The sequence below is a fragment of the Perognathus longimembris genome, chromosome 24 (assembly GCF_023159225.1).
Source record: "Perognathus longimembris pacificus isolate PPM17 chromosome 24, ASM2315922v1, whole genome shotgun sequence".
Lineage (NCBI taxonomy): Eukaryota > Metazoa > Chordata > Mammalia > Rodentia > Heteromyidae > Perognathus > Perognathus longimembris.
In genome coordinates, this window is record NC_063184.1 from 21067042 (window position 1) to 21084641 (window position 17600).

Consider the following 17600-nt stretch of genomic DNA (forward strand, 5'->3'; position numbering starts at 1 on the left):
TATGAGCCTATGATGTCTGTCTTGTTTGGTTTTTTTGTTTTCTTTAAACTTATTTATCCCTTATAAATCATTAAATGTGTTTGGCTATAAGAGAACGATAGCAGAGAGAAGGAACTGTGACCTAGAATTTCACATCAATTTATTCCTGCAACATTTATGATGGAAATGATACAATGAAAATATCTCAAAAATAATATTTTGTTACATGGAAAGTAAATTCCTCTGAATTCTATACACTTTAAGCATAATATTTTGGAAAAAATGTTTATATATTTGAAAGCCCACAGAATTAATTAGGAATTCCTTTTTATATGTCTGATAAGGCAGTGTTAATTTTTTTAAGTTTTAATAATTTGGAGCTAAGGATCCAATCATGGTCAAAATACTTACTCCAAAGAATTATGAGCTTTGTTAGGCATTTTCTTCATCCATTTACTAGAAATTGAAAACCTACAAAGACCTATGTAAAGTCTCTATCACTGAAGATTATATTCTATGAATTTGTAGGAATGTTTAGATATTATACAAAAGACAGAATAGCACAAACAAAACAGAGTGGCTGACTGATTTAAGACTTCTTGTATTCAAAATTCATTTTTAACTTTCCTAAGTTTGTCTGTCTAGGCTGGCTTTGAACTCTGATCCTCCAGGTCTCAAATTCCTAAGGAACTAGGATTACAGGCTTGAGCTGCCAGGTCCCAGAATTCTTTTATTCACCTTGATCGCAAAGATAGACAATGAAACTTGAACAGCATGATACTCATAATACAGAAAATACACCATTCACTTCATTTCCTGATTTGTACAAAATAATTTTTTTAAGATCACGTAGCTTCTGTCTGAAACATTACATTGAAATTCAAAGAAAATATTTCAGAGAATTGGTACATTGTGTGTTTCAACAGGGTGTTCCTTTGCTTCTTGTCATTTACTGTAAAAACTTCATGTAAAATAACCTGTATCTTGCTTGTAAAGTACTGCTTTGTGAGTGATCAAATTCAGGTTATTATAGTGAGAGTTAAAGGCTGCTAAAATAATTATCAGTTTTTCCTATGATATGACATCCTTTTAAATAAATAATGACAGGGCATTTTGTGATTCGATTTACATTAAGACATCTAGAACTGATATGTTTCATATTTTAGATCATATTAGTGAAGACTAATGGGATTAGTCTGTGAAGGAAAGCATGAAAAAGAGACCACACTAATTCAATAAGGCATTGTAATATATTCCAGAACACCCTTACCTGCAACTTTGTACATTTCCCACCAACTCATGTCCCAACTGTGAATGTCCTATAATGAGATTTGCCAGTGCTCTGCAGCTCTTCTGCCATTAGAGAGATTGCTAGAGGAAGCTAAACTGACAGGCCTGCACAACATGATGTCTTCAAACCTCCCTCTGCCATAAGAAAGATAAAGTTATTGCAAGGAATGAGAATTGCAAGGCAAGCTTCCTTAAAATCTAAGTGTAATGGTTTAATGTTGGCTTAGGATGGTTTTTAGTGACACATTCAAAATAGTATAAAAAGATATAAAGGATGTCCACATGTGTGTGTCTGTGTGTATATGTCTGTGTCTGAATGTCTGTGTGTGTGTGTGTGTGAGAGAGAGAGAGAGAGAGAGAGAGAGAGAGAGAGAGAGAGAGAGAGAGAGAGGAGAGACATTACTGCATTACTGGGCTTAAACCCAGGGACTGTGCATTGTTCTTTAGCTTTTTCTTTCAAGGCTAGAACTGTATACCTTAAGCCACAGCTCCATTTCCTTTGGGGTGGTTAATGGGAAGATAAAAGTCCGACAGAATGTCTTGTACAGATTGCCTTAGAACCGGGATCCTCAGAACCCAGCCTCCTGTTTAGCCAGCATTATAAGCATGAGCTACCAGTGTCTCATTTAGGATGGCCACTTTTAAAAGATGTTTTAATAAGAAGTGTCATTTTTGAGTCTCATCTAAAAAGGCAAGATACTTTTATAAAACAGCTGTACAACATTTGAGGTAGTTTACATTAGTACTACTGAATGTATCTGATATTAGTGGAGTTAGTATCTGTGTTAGGTTTCTGTGGAATAGAGATAACCTTGTGAAAGTAATTTTACAATAGGATTCATTATGTATTGTGATCACTCTATAATAATATCCTAGAAAAGTAGGAACAGGGATTCAGCCTAATGGTAGGGTTCTTGCCTGGCATGCACAAGGCCCTGGTTTTAACTTTAGTACTGCAAAGAAAATGAGAAAGGTAGCTTCAAAGAATACTATTTGTATTAATGGCTCTGACCACTATTTTGAAAAACATATTTGCTGAGGATCAGGTATAAATATCAAGTGCCATGTTGTGATGCAGTATTCATGTATGACTTCCCAGAGATCCAATCAGAGGGTTGCATTTGCATCTGGATTTCTACATTTATTTGAAACTCCCTGCTAACAAGTGCATGCTCATACTCTTTACAAGAGTCTTGCTATCACATGCTAATTACTTTTCTGCACTCCAGCTCCCAAACCACAATGAATCTTATTAGAAAAGCAAATCACTGCAAACTTCAAACAGCATGCATCTTTCAGATGCCACTATTAAAGGAAGCATGGTGATGGGAAATCTTTGATGTTATCAGCAGTGATGGAAGCTACACATTTGTATTTGTGTAAATCTAGTTGATTTCAGCATCTCTCCCCACCCTTAAATAACCTGAAACCAATTTCAAGTTCCCAAATGCTCTTCAAAGCAGCCAGACTTGGAAGTGATGTTGATGGCATTTTAAATTTCAAGGATGCTTTTCCGTGTGTGTGTGTGTGTGTGTGTGTGTGTGTGTGTGTGTGTGTGTGTGTGTGTATTTTTTCCATCTCAGGACTTCAGGCAGACTTGAAATTTGTCTTTCAAAGAGAAAACAAATCTTATCCACTTTTACCTAAACACTAAGCTGGGGTCTGATGAGCAAAATTATATGTAACCAATTTACCTGTAGTGTGTGTTGCCATGTACCTGCGTACAATAAGACCGCCGATTGTAAGGAATTCTGAGTTAAAAGGTTAGGTTCTTCATGTTGCAGATCTTTCTTGTTCTTGTGCTGTTGACCAAAGATTGGAATGTAAACTCTAAGCCAATGTAAACTGTAGGCCTGGTGACAAAACAAATGTGCACAACTGTGATTCGCTTGTCTCCTCCTGAATGAGGTGCCTGTGAAAGTGAAGGCAAAATTCAGTGTGTTTTTGACTTTAGAGCCCACGGGGAGCCTGGGACACATAATTCAGAACATTCATCCTATGAATAGCTGCTGAAGCAGGAGTGTTGGTCTGTGGCTTCTTAAAAGGCTTCAGACTTGTGGGCAGGAGAAACATCTATGAGCTTATTTGGACTGAAAGATACAGTGAGCCTACTGAGGCTGCAATGGCATTTAATTCGGTTTCCTGTCATTGCTTTTAAGTAAAGGGGGGAATGGAACCTGAGGTTATAGATCATCTGGGGACACAAAATATTTGAATGTGGTTTTCATATCCTGAACCCGTTTGTTGCTGTTCAGCATTTTAGAAAGGACCATTCTAGTTTGAAGGAAACACACACTACCCGTTTATCAGGCCTTTGGTGGCTGTAAATTTCTAGCAACCATCTTAAAGGAAGAGTTTTGTTTCCAGTAACTAAATTTCTGCATAAAAAGAGAATATATAAACAAGTCAAACAGGCAAAAAAAAATTAAACACCAGGGAATAGTGGAAAGGAGAAAGGGGAAGGAAAAAGGAGGTGAGACTTAGAGGAATGGTATCCTATCTTCCCACAGACACAAACCCTGTAGATACTGATCTAATGAGAAAAAAATTGCAATAGGATATGAAAAGTGGAAGGCTCATGAAGGTCCTAGGAAAGAGAGAGCAAAGAAGGACCACTTGCTAGTAATACTAAGCAAAGATTCCAATCTTTGCTATGAAGATGATTGTGATAATTGCACCTTAGCTAAAATAATACTTTCTTTTTTTTCTAGAGGAGTGAGAAGTTGGGATATGCCATTACTGAAAAATATTCTAGTTATTGTATGAGGCTAAAAGGATTGTTAATTTTCAAAACTTTACTAATTTTAGTATAGTATATTTCATAAACGTAGGGCCATAGAATTGCCCCTCAGATCTTGTTCTGCCTTAGAATTACAAAGTTCACTGTCCTAGGCTCCAGTTCAAAGTATTTTATAGATTTGGGAGCAAAGTAATTTCTATTGCCAAAGTACCCTCAGCAACTGGCATAAAACACCATTTATTTTCTCATGAGACAGCACATGGTTTTGTTTAGGTGGCTGTTATTTTCCAGGATATTCTTACCCAGGTGAATATATGTTAGAGAATGTTCTGGAATATGTTTTAGAAATTCCAGAAGGTATACTTCTGTCACCTGCCATCAAACATTTTTTCTCTTTATGAAGCTTATTTAAACTCTAAGGAAACATATATGTGTGTGTATGCATTTGTTTGTTCGTGCGTATATAGACTCATATATCTATATCAAAAAGTTTATCTGAGGGGCTGGGGATATAGCCTAGTGGCAAGAGTGCCTGCCTCGGATACACGAGGCCCTAGGTTCGATTCCCCAGCACCACATATACAGAAAACGGCCAGAAACGGCGCTGTGGCTCAAGTGGCAGAGTGCTAGCCTTGAGCGGGAAGAAGCCAGGGACCAGTGCTCAGGCCCTGAGTCCAAGGCCCAGGACTGGCAAAAAAAAAAAAAAAAAAAAAAAGTATATCTGACCATAATCAATATTATCTGAAAATACTTCACCAATATCCATGATATCAAGGAACAAAGACAGAATCTTATTAAACAGTGTGATCAAGAATGCTCATACTTAACATACATTAGAATTACATGGAGGGCTTGTTAAAATTCTATGAGTTGATAACGCCAAACCCAAGTTTCTTCCGGAAAAAGTCTGGGGTAGTACTGAGAGTTTACATTTCCCATAGATCCCCAGTGACAAGGCTGAAACTGTTTTAGGAGCCAAGAGCTGAGGAACACACAGGATTATGAGGATGTATATAGTCTTGTCTCTACCACCGTCACACGTCACTATTAACGGTTCTTCACCTGGGTTCTTAGTTTCCAAGATTTCTTTCTTACCTCTTTCTATGTTACTATCCCTCTCCTTAAACTGACTTACATTGAATCCTCCATGCCAAACTGAGTTTCTTTTATATTTCCTCTTTCCTTTATGCATCTCCTTGGCAACACTGAACAACAGTATCACTCATTGTTAAAATCAGTCCTCTTCATAATTTATTACTGACCTTAGCACAGTTCATGGAAAGTGATAATTATTTCACTCAGTTACCAAGTGCCTACCACCATATCTTTTTAATAACTAATGTTTAATTTTATTCAAAGAATAAAATGAACGTATGATCATATGGAATAATATTTTTCAAAATGAACTCCAAGAAATGGAAACAAGAGATTTCATTGTGGTGGTGATGGTTGCTTTTTTTGGTTGTCTTTTCCTTTTGTATTGTTTGTTCATATATCTGTCTATGGGATGGTAAGGGAGGGGGAAAGAAAAGATGAAACAAAAGTGAATAAACATAGCAGTAGTGCTCTCTAGACAATATGTGGGAAATGAACTGTACAACTTTTGTGTAGGGACGGGAGGGAAAACCTGAGAGAGATCAAGGGAAGGGGTGACATTGTCTAAAACGAAAGGCACTAATTACCTGACTTATGTAACATAACCCTCTGTACATCACCTCAACAATAACAATAAAATATATTTAAAAAGTAATGAGTGAGAGAATGTATATAGTAGAAGGCATTTCATGTAATCATTCTTACTGTCTCTGTACTTGGCCTCAACCAAATTCTCCTGTCTTCTTGGTGTTTTCTCCATGGACATTCCATTCTGGAACTGTTTGTAATCACTCTCCGGGAGAGCTGTCATTACATCTATCACTCAGATCATCTCTCTCACTCAGTGCAAAGAGGCACATTGCAAAACAAATCTCAGAAATAGCCTCAATACATTAAGGTAAATATACTTGAAATGATAATCCCACATTTTCTGTTCAGTTTTTGTTATTCAGGATTATACAGTACTGTGAAATACATTCCAATTATTTCAGCATTTTATTTGGAGGCAGAGGATGAGAGACAGGGCATTGATCTATGACATCCATTAAGATCATTTAGGGGGAAACACATGATGTCTTTTGTGGTTCTTTGTACAAGTCTTCCCTTGATTGAGTCTTCCTTCTTCTCCTCAGGTCTCATTGTACGCGAAGTGAGCATTGAGATTTCAAGGCAACAAGTAGAAGAACTGTTTGGGCCTGAAGACTATTGGTGCCAGTGTGTGGCCTGGAGCTCAGCGGGCACCACGAAGAGCCGGAAGGCCTATGTGCGCATTGCCTGTGAGTCACTGCCCACACACACCTTGGGTTCAGGAGCTGATGCAAATGTAGGAAAAAATAAGAGTGGGGATAAGCTATCATGAAAAAAAAAAGAGAGGGCTGGGAATATGGCCTAGTGGCAAGAGTGCTTCCTTATGTACATGAAGCCCTGGGTTCGATTCCCCAACACCACATACAAAAGGCCAGAAATGGCGCTGTGGCTCATGTGGTAGAGTGCTAGCCTTGAGCAAAAAGAAGCCAGGGACAGTGCTCAGGCCCTGAGTTCAAGCTCCAGACTCGCAAAAAAAAAAAAAAAAAGGCAAAATTCCTGGGTAAAGACTGCTCCCAGCCCTCTACAGTTGAACCACCTATTCCTTTTAAATCACAAGAATTTCATTTCATTCTTTTCCTCTTAAGACACTGAATATTTTTCCCTTAAAAATAGTGGTTGGAGGGGCTGGGGATATGGTCTAGTGGCTAGAGTGCCTGCCTCGTATTCATGAGGCTCTGGGTTCAATTCCCCAGCACCACATATACAGAAAATGGCCAGAAGTGGCGCTGTGGCTCAAGTGGCAGAGTGTTAGCCTTGAGCAAAAAGAAGCCAGGGACAGTGCTCAGGCCCTGAGTCCAAGGCCCAGGACTGGCCAAAAAAAAAAAAAAAAATAGTGGTTGGAATACACAAGGCCCTGTTTCCAAAAATGCCTCAGAGCACAAAAAGGGCATGTGAGAGGGAGTCCATAATCCAATAAATGCATATATGTGTTTTAAGCAAAGTGACAGATGTTTGTTCATTGTCAGCCTTCTCCAATTCATTGATGGGCTCATTTGTGTATGGTTTCCCAGAAGGGTGAGTTTTCCACTCTTACACACTCTTCTGAGTGAGCACTGTTCACCTCCGGGAAAAGAGAGTCCCTATCGCCCATCCTAGGGTTCCATGTCGAGAAACTTGCTCATGTGAGAGACAACACTGAACGTCAGATGTTTTATTCTGTAAATGTCTTCACATTCTGTATTTCACTAAGTTCTGCACCCCCTGTATGGTATCACTGAGACTCAGTACTGACTCAGACACAGCTCTGAATTTGCACTCACCTCTCACATCTCTTCTCCTTTCTCTAGATATGAACTGTCACAAACCCTTCCTATGCTCTGCGGCTCAACTCAAGTCCTTCCTCTGTTTCAGTTCTTCCGCCATGCTATCATCACTGATGTCTTCCTAATATTACAAGTTTTCTTTCACTACCACCATTGTTTCCCACATCACAGGGACTTGTGGTATGAAATCAAAATCCCTTAAAATATTACACAGAGTGGCTGAAATCAGCAAAAAAAATTGCTTTCTCAATGCCTCCTCCAAGATTTCAGCCAACTTGGGTCTTCTGATGGCCTCTCTCCATGGAATGCAGATGGCACCTTCTCATTAAGTCTCACATCATCTTCCCCTGTGTATGCATATTCAGTAATTGTGCATACAAATTTCCTTTTCTCATAAGGACACCTATCAGATTGGATGAGAGCTTGCCCTAACAACTTCATTTTAAATTAGTTGCCTCTTTAAATGTCTTATTCCCAATCATAGTCACAGACAGAGGTACTGAGGGTTAGTGATTCAACATAAGAATTGCAGGAAGGAGGTGGCTACTGGTGGCTCATGCCTATCATCCTGGCTACTCAGGAGGCTGAGATCTGAGGATCATGGTTCAAAGCCAGCCCAGGAAGGAAAGTCGGGATACTCTTATCTCAAAGTAATGACCAAAAAGCCAGAAGTGGAGCTGTGTGTGGCTCAAGTGGTAGAGTGCTAGCCTATAGCCAGAGTTCAGGGACAGTACCCAGGCCCTGAGTTCAAGCCCCACTACCAACCATGAAAAAAAAATAGGAGTGAGGAAAGGGATGCAGGTCAGCTTTCATCAGCCACATTTCATTGTCCACACATCCAACCTGTGTTTCCAGCCATGCCCACTAAAGATTTCTAAATGCTAGATACCCTAGGTTAGAAATATTCTCATTCTCAGATCTTTCAACTATTGTTCATGCCTAGGGGTTTCACTTGTGTCTGATTTCTCTTCATAAATATAAAAAATTGATTCAATCAACGAGTGTTTATTCTGGTGTTGGACAATGTGTTGAGTGAGGATGGTGCTAGAAGGAGTTGTACACCATCTACCATCCAACTAGGTGCTAGTGAGGAAAGTACAACTCCAGATGTCATAAGTAATGATCAAGTATGAACACACTGTGTTTTCTGAAGTAAAACAAAGTAGAAAAATGAGATGTGTGATAAGAGGGAGAGTGGTCGAGAGGAGATTTCCTGAGGAAGCTGACAACTGAATCAATCTGAAAGGGAGGTCACGTAGACAAAAGAATGAGAGTTTGTACAGTGAGATGTCTAGGAAGAGTGGTAAAGAAGATTCAAACATTTGAGCCTTTTGCAGAACCTGTACCTTTTGAAGGATTTCTACCAATGACATTCCCAGTCAAATCATTCCTTCTATATGGATGCAGGATAGGTGTTTGTATAGATTTTTAGAGCAGTTTGTCCACCCTAATACAGAGCTTAGCCCCTTTGGGCTGTATTAATTTTATTGTAATTTTATTGTCAGTTCCTTAAGATCTCAATTCCATTTTATATAACTTTGTGTCTTTGGAGGGCTTAGCACAGACTAGAGCATCCTAGATGATTAGTTAACATTTTTGATAAAGAATTCTCTGTGTAGTTTATTATTAAAAATCCTGTCAAAAAAATCTTTGTTCTCTTTAAGTGGATTGTCTGTGAAATAGGAATGGTGGAGTCTGTCATGCAGGAAGAGTTAGAGAGAACTTGGGGTGATGATCCCTTACGATTTGGGATGTTAGATGGAGAAAGAAGGAAACAGGATGGAGCACAGGGGAGGGGGATTGAACTTCAGGGAAAATGCAACAAAGGACAATTTCAGAAGGAGGCCTGGAGTCTGAATAGCCTTTTGGGGTTGTTCTAACTTGGGGCTCAGGAGCTAAGCAGGCCTTTATTCTATCACATAGATTAGATGATAGATATAGACTTCTTTTATCCCCTCACCAACCTGTGTTCTGTGGATCAAGGCAGCCTTTTTTCACCCAAGGACAATTCCAGGAGAGAGGAGACAGCATTCTAACAAGGCCAACAGGTAGGATTGGGCCTTGAGGAATTTCCAAAGCATATCATCCCATTCACTGAAATCTTCTGCCTCAGATCCTGAAACCCCAGTTTTATTATTACAAAGAAAGATAATGTCACTCATTTAAAAAAAAAATAAAGAAACAAAAAGTTACATGTTTTGGTCAAAGATTTCAGTGAATTCAAAATTGCTGTTAAATTATAGTGCAAAGGAATATAGTTGAAATATTCCCTTTATCTTTCCTTTTATATATTCATTAATATCAAGTAAAATAAATGTTTGAAACTGGAGTCTACACACAGTGCAAAATTGACTGAAGCTATAGTTAAGGGTGGCCTAGTTCTAAACCATGCATATCTAGTTAATAACTTTTCAGTTTTCATTCATTTTTAGAAAAGATTTGGTGCTGATTTCGTGTGTGTGTGTGTGTGTGTGTGTGTGTGTGTGTCCTTATTCCATGCAAAAATTAGATATATATGTATAAAACCCCACATTTCTTTGTAATATATCCTACAAATGCTTCTATTTAATTTATGGCTTTCAACATAGCTTGATGTTTTCAAATAATAAGAAAATCAAAGGACCTTTGTTTCTCAGAGGTTTACCTATAACCTCATAATTCACTGAATTCACAAGTGTGAGTAGGAACACCATCTCACATGTAAAGATTGATTTTTGTTCATACAGATTATCCCAAGAAGAACTCTGTTTTGTTTTATTTAGTTTTAGTACTGGTCCTAGAGCTTGAACTCTAGGTCTGGGTGCTGTCCCTTAGCTTTCTTATTCAAGGCCAGCTCTCTACCACTTGTGCCATAACTCCACTGTTGGTTTTTTGTTGTCATTGCTTTTTTGATTTTGTTTTGTTTTGGGTCCTTAATTGGAGATAAGAGTTCCATGGACCTAATGGGCCAGACTAGCTTCAAATCTCCACCCTCGGATCTCAACCCCTTAAGTAGCTAGGAATACAGGTATAAGCCACTAGCACCTGGCTCCATGTAGAACACTATGGCAATGCAGGTACTAGTGTAGAAGTTTGATCAAGTCTTTCTCATTCTGAGTTAATGAGAAAATCCCATGGGATAAGATAGGAAAGACTAATACAGCAGGCTGTTAATAAACTCTGACCTCAGGAAAGGTTTTGGTTTCAATATAGAGGCTGTGGTGGAAATAGCTGTTGCTGATGTTGCTGCGGCTATTGATGTCTTAGTGGAAGGAGATGACGGGGAAACGACATCTGGGTGTAACCATTAAGAACTTTAGCCTCAGGATCAGGTTGACTTAGCTTTTGTGTCCTGATTCCATAGGTAAGTGATGAGACTTTGCTCATGTTACTTATCCCCTCCAAATCTTTGTTCAATCAACCGTGAAATGAAAATGGTAGGCTTATTTTAGAGATTAAACAAGATAAATTTGTAAAGTATATGGCACACAGCCAGGACACCAAGAAGTGTTCAGTGAATGATAATAATGTGTTCATCATGACAATACAGAAATGTAAGTATCTGTGTTTGTTTTAAAAATTCAAACCGGCCTGAGAAAACTTGTAAAACTAAAAGTCTCTCCTTTCTTTATGACCTCATATCCCAGCTTGGGCTGTCAATTCTAGAGGCTGAAATTCTCTGCAGATTCACACGTAATTTCTCCCTATGCCTGAGGATAGAGGCTCACCCCATCATGTCACCCGTCTCCTGCAATTCATAGGTGATAGTGGGATTTATGCACACTGAGAATCCATCTTCTGTGGAACAGCAGGATAGTTCTATAGGATCTCCCTTTTTCATGAGTACAAACCAACAAATCATAGCCAGCCTCATAGCTCCTTGGTACCAAGAAGAAAGAACTAAGGAACATCAAGGTAACCCTTTCTGTCTCCCTAGAACAGCTCATCTGGCCTTTTCTCTGTGATCAGAACTATTTTGTGAGCCACCTGTGAGTTTGCCCAATATTGCTCATATTTGAGCATCTGTAGTGTTTATCATACAATCTGGAATAGCAGTGTCAACTGCTAATGTCAACTACGTATGTCAATTAATCTTTTCTAGCAGCTGTACTTCAGAAAATGTAATAAAAATCAGGTGAAAATAGATTTAATAATATATTGCCTTAAGTCTAATATCTCAGCTAGCCTTTAAGCAATAGAGCCCATATATCAGCCTGATAACCAGTGTTTTGGCTGAAATCAGAAAGGTTTGGTTTTTGTTGTGTTTTGTTTTGTTGTTGTTTTTTGTTGTTGTTTTGACATCAGAATAGATGGACTAAGACACATTTCTGAGTTGGGATCTAAGTTGCATGCAATATTAAGTTTCCACTAGATTCAATAGTGTTGGAGGCTATTTGTTGATTTAGAGGAGATTAGTTGTATTGTTTAGATATTTACAAATAAAGGATAAAATTTAACAAGTTTTTCCTTGTTTTATATAGATCTTCAGAGTTCCAGTTTTCAAAGGAGCCGTTTTCCATAGTGTTTCTCTTTCAAGACTAAATAAAGTCTGTAACACATACATGGTTGTGTTATATCATATGTGTTATATAATCATGTGACATAACACATCAGTTTATATACTTCCAATTACATTTGCTTTTATGTATGAGCAGACGCTCCAGAGTTTCACAGAGACCCCACAAACCCATAGACATTTATAACCTGCATTTATTTTGGAAAGTAGACAGCTGATTGGTAAAGCACTGTCTTATAAAATTATATTTGGGGAGAAATAATCTACCCATGAGTTATCAGCAGAACTAATAACCCACTGGACTAAAATCTGTTATTAGAGTGTGCATTATACCATATGAAAAGTAAAAAGTGAAGTTCATGGCTAAAATGACTATTTGCAAGAAAAAAAAATCTTACCTATGATGATGGGATTCCTTTTTTGCTCACAGAAAAAAAAAGCATTAACTTTTTGCTAGGTCAGGTCTCTCATCCATAAACTTGGCATGTTTCTTATTATTTATCCTGAAGACATACCTTTAAAAATATTGTGATGACATATAATCATTTTTTGGAAACTAAAGTTGCCATGTGATTATAAAAAAGTGGCTTATATGGGGTTTTTCCTTCCTATTTGTCTCTGTAATGGATGTCATTTGGAGTTCTAGCTCTAAAATATTTATTTTTTAAAAACCCTTTAGCAAGACTATCTGAATACAAATGTATTTGTCCTATAAATGCCCCAAAGTTCAGAAATAAAGAAGAATGGTTGAGATTGTGCTTTCCTCCCACAGGGATCATGTTCACCTTAAATTTCTCATTTCAAATGATCTCAGTGCAGTGAGAGCGGTAGCCAGGCCATGGCACAAGTGAAGACAAAACCAACATATCTTCCTGCTGCCATGCTTGAGGGCACCGACCTCTAGCCCTGGATGGGAATGAGAATATTATGAACATTTTCTTGACAAACTTCTAAGAGTACAGAAAAACTTGAGCTCAAAACTCAAAGTGAGGTTGCAAAATAATAGATAAAAAAAGGATACCAATGTTTAACATCTTCACTTTTTCTTGCGTGTGTGTGTGTGTGTGTGTGTGTGTGTGCGCACGCGTGAGCACGTGCATACATGCTAATGCTGGGGCTTGAATTCAGGGCCATGCATTTTGCTTGACTTTTGTCATTAAGGATAACACTCTACCATTTGAGTCACACTTCCATTTCTGGCTTTTTGATGGTTCCTTGATGGCAGGAGTCCCTAGGACTTTTCTGCCCAAGCCAGCTTATAACTTCACTTCAGATCTCAGCCTGCCCAGTAGCTAGGATTACAGGTATGGGCCAGCAGCTCCTGGCTGTAACCTGTGTTTAAGGAAGGATGAATCTAACTGCTAAACAAACTTTTCCTTCTATTGCACAGAAATTACAGAACCATGGAGCCATGTATTGACTTTCTAATCTAAAATTGGAGAGAACTACATGTAGTTCATTTTTATAGTTTGGTTGGTTTTTGCGTATTTTATTATTTACAGTGCTTGAGAAGGAAAGGTAGATAAGAAAAAGATAACTTCTAATCTGTTTTATGTATTATGTCCCTTACACTTAAAAATCGCAGTAAGAATTCCCTGGTATCATAGTATTTTAGTGAATTTGAAAGAATTCCAGCAAAGATCAGATATGCTAGTCCTGGAAAAGAGAGTTGTAGCAAGCTCTTTAAGTTTCTGTGTTACAAAATCAGGCATTTTTTACTTTTAATAAGTCCTTAAATCTCTGAAGACTAATCTCATTCTCCCAAAATATGCTGCACTGTGTTGTTTAACAGCAGTTATTTCTCATGAACAGCCAGATTTTGTGATTTAAGCATAAATTCTCCTCTATGATGACAACATAATTAGTCCTTTCCATCATTATGAGAAGAAAGGTACATTTTTTTTTCCTTTAAGAACACAAGTATTAATGTTTCATGTGACCATGGAATTATTTTATTTGATGAAGGAGCATTATGAAAATACATTAAGACAACTTAAAAAATTAAAAATGTGTTCAGTTCCTCTACAAATTGAGCATATAAAAATAATTAAATTAAATTTGTAAAATGTGAAGGAGAGTAAAGCACCTGTATTTTCTTAATACAGTCAAGCCTGTGCCAGAAAATGTGTACAATGGCCAGCAGTGAAGAATTATGTAAATCTCTTCCAAGTAGTGAAATTGTCTGAATGTAGATCCATTTTATTAACACAAGTTCAATTTGATAGGCACAAGGCTTAAATCTGATACTGAGGGTATGTGACATCTTAGTAAAAATTAGATGAAGTAAGTAATGCCAGTACAACTAGGAAATCGGTTAACAGTTTTGCAGACGTGGGAGGCAGAATAGATTGGGTTTCTGAATAAGGGCTTTTATAAAGGGCATTTTATGCAACTGAACTCACCTGAGTGTTTTACGTTGCATCATTTAATCCTCACAATAACTGTAAGTGTTAGAGTTATCATCAGTAGCTAACTGGGCTTTGGTGGCTCACACCTGTAACCTTAGCTAGTCAGGAGGATGAGATCTGAGAACCATAGTGTAAAGGGAGCCAAGGCAGAAAAGTTTATGAGTTTCTTCTGTTAAATTAACCACCACAAAAGCTGGAAGTGGGGCTAGGGCTGAAGTGACAGAGCACCAGTCTTGAGTGAGAAAGTTAAAAGAAGACTCTGAGACCCTGAACTGGCACACCAAAGAAGAGAAAGAAAGAACAAAAGAAGGAAGAAGGAGGAGGAGTGGAGTAGGAGGAGGAGGGGAGGGAGGTAGGGAAGGAGGGAGGGAAGTAAGAAAGGAAAGAGAAAGAGAACGAAAGGAAAAAATGAATGGAGGAAGGGAGAGAGGAAGGGAGGGAAGGAAGGAAAGAGGAAGAGAGGAAGGAAGGAAGGAAGGAAGGAAGGAAGGAAGGAAGGAAGGAAGGAAGGAAGGAAGGAAGGAAGCCATCACTGTATTTGTGAACTGAAATCTCAGAAACCTCATTAAGTAGAGACACGTGTTTAATCCTACACTAGGAAGGCCCAGGCACCATGCTGTGATCATTGTAGTCAGCCAAATTATGACCCCCAAAGGTATCTAGTTCTCATCTCTGAAAGTCAGAAACCGTACTTTGTGTGGACAATGAGCATTGTAAGTGTGATTAAAGATTTGAAGGAAGAGAAATATCTTGACTTATCCAGGTGGGTTTTATATGCCATCCTGAGTGTTTTATAAAAGAAAATCAGAGGGAAAGTTGACACAGAATTTGAGAAGGCAACAGAAGCACTGAAGTAGAGATAGGAGGCATGAAGCTACAATGCTGTTAGTCACCAAAATCTGGAAATGATAAACTGTGGTGTCTTCCTGAAAAATCTTTTCAGGAAGCATAGTTCTGTTGACTCCCACTGGTATATAATTTAAATTTCTGTCCTATAGAAGTGTAAGGGAATATACTGCTGCTATTTTAAGCTAGGAAGTTTGTGGTAGTTTCCACAGGATATAAATACAACTACTACACAAATCTCATTCCCCAAACAACCCATGTTGGGGCTGTTTTCTCTGACCCAGCTCAGATGCTTATTTCTTTCTCTCTTATTACCCTCGGATCGTCCTCTCCCCTAACCCTCGGCCTGCAGGTATGTCAAGGTGGGACGTAGGGGTCACTCCGGCCTGGCGTGCACGCGACCTACGTGGTAATGTGGCCGCTATCCTTCCCTGGGAGCTAGCGTACATAGACCACGGAGTAGGCTTCTGAGAGCGAACTAACTTTATTGAGGGAAGGTCAAGGGGAGATGATTCCTAAGGAAGGGGGTTGGCCAGGATTCCGATAGGCCATGAGCTGTCACGTGACTCCCAAGGGGCTGGTCACTTGACCTCCAAGGGGCTACGTCACTCTGGGGGCGCCAAACCAGGGCGGGGCTGGTAGGCGCCAGGCTGGCTGCCAGCTAAGTCGGGGGTCTATTTGCCCAACCGGTTTCCCCGGATTCCAAGGTAGAGAGGATGGAAGGGCCGAATTCCCCAGCTGGGGGAGGTGCCTCAGGCCCCTTCCATCCAGGGGAGAAAGATGGACCCCAACATCTGCCTCTTTTATATATTTTTTTTTTCGAACAGCAGGAGGCGCCCTACTCGAGAGCGCGCCATGTCTTAGGTTGCCCCCCCCCCAAGGGGAGTCGTACCCGTCTTGGGCTAACACCCTAGCTCTTCAGGCTGACCTTCCTGCCGGGCTGGCGGGCCGGATGAGAGGCCTTGGGGAGAGTAGGATTGGCATTCGAAAGAAAGCCTGATAATTTTTTCCCATGCCAGCGGACCTCACTGAGCAGCAGGTCCTAGGGTTTGAGTGACGAGCCTCTTGGGGTTCTTATATGGCTAAAAGGCCAAAGGCCACTTGGTACCTAGACAGCTCTGGCCCATCGCTTACAACAAGAGACCCAATGTAAACATAAGGTAAATGGGAGCATAAAGCAGACATGAGCATAAGCAATCGTAATACAAGGCAAATGCAAACATGAGCAACTGTAACACATGAGCAATTGTAACACATGAGTAATTACAACAAGGCACAAGGCAATGGAGGGTCTCTTATCGGGGTCAGTCCACGGAAAACAGGAATTCTGGCCCAGTCTGGTGTCGCTCAAGGTAGCACAGATGGCTCTTCCTTCCCTCGATGGTGAGGTATAGGGGCAGGTTCAGGTCCTGGTGATGTGGCAGCCAGGGTGCTGGTAACTTAACAACTGAGGTTAGTAAACACTTCATAGTAAACATTACAGCAAGGTGCCAATACCTTACTTATTATAAACATTTATCCTAAAACATTAAAGTGTCCAAGTCCTTTAGCTCCTATTTCCCTCCAATGGGGACCCCCGAGATAAGCAGCAAAGGGGGGAGCGAAAGGGAGGGACAACCGTGCAAAATTTCCCTTTGGTCCTTGTGCAAGGCTGTGGGCCACGCTGCCACAGCAAACGTTACTCCAAAGGGCGTCAGGCAGGGTCCAGGGAAGAAACAGGGCCGACAAACCCATACCATGAAGTAGGCTGTTTTAAATGCCCCGTGAACTGGAGCAAGTGTGTTAGCCTCTCAGGGCCTCAGTAATCTAATTATTCGAGGGGTGTGGACTATATATTATGTGAAAGAAATGTTCTCAGATTTTTAGATTATTTTGAAAATCAGATTTATTGTGACATTTATTAAAGAGATACTATGTAATAGGTACTGTACAAGAAGATATATTTGCTTTCAAAGAAATTTTAGATTTTAAAAATGTAGCCTTTGTCCAGGTGTGGAGTCATGGGTCTGTAAAACCCAGTTTACTCGGTGAAAGAAAAAGAGAGTATTCATGACGAGCCTAGGTTATAAAGTGATGAGATCCTGTTCCAAAAGGGAGACCAAAGGGCCAATACCATAGTGCAACCAAGACACTTGCCTGGTTGGTGATATCATTGCTGACATAATTGTACACACAAACTCCATATCTGTACGTTCTGTGCGTTGAACTCCAGGCTGGGGATGTAAATGCATCATATCTTGACTACAAACTGCTGCTTAGGCATGGCCCCTAGACCACTGTGTCAGAAGGATCCTGGTCCTGAGTCCAGGACCAGGGTGGGAGTGTTTTCCCGCCCATTCTTTGCCCTACTACCCTCATGACTCAGTTTTCTAACCGTGTCAAGTGAATTTGAGGCT

At 39.6% G+C, this 17600-nt stretch overlaps 1 protein-coding gene across 2 annotated transcripts in view; it reads left to right on the forward strand.

The window, feature by feature from the left end:
- Unc5c (unc-5 netrin receptor C) overlaps positions 1 to 17600 on the forward strand; it is a 334931-nt gene that overhangs the window by 222656 nt on the left and 94675 nt on the right. For both annotated transcript variants that reach the window (XM_048333767.1, XM_048333768.1), the window contains exon 3: positions 6238 to 6381. In XM_048333767.1, coding sequence (XP_048189724.1) covers positions 6238 to 6381 — 144 coding nt within the window. The remainder of the gene's footprint in view (positions 1 to 6237; positions 6382 to 17600) is intronic.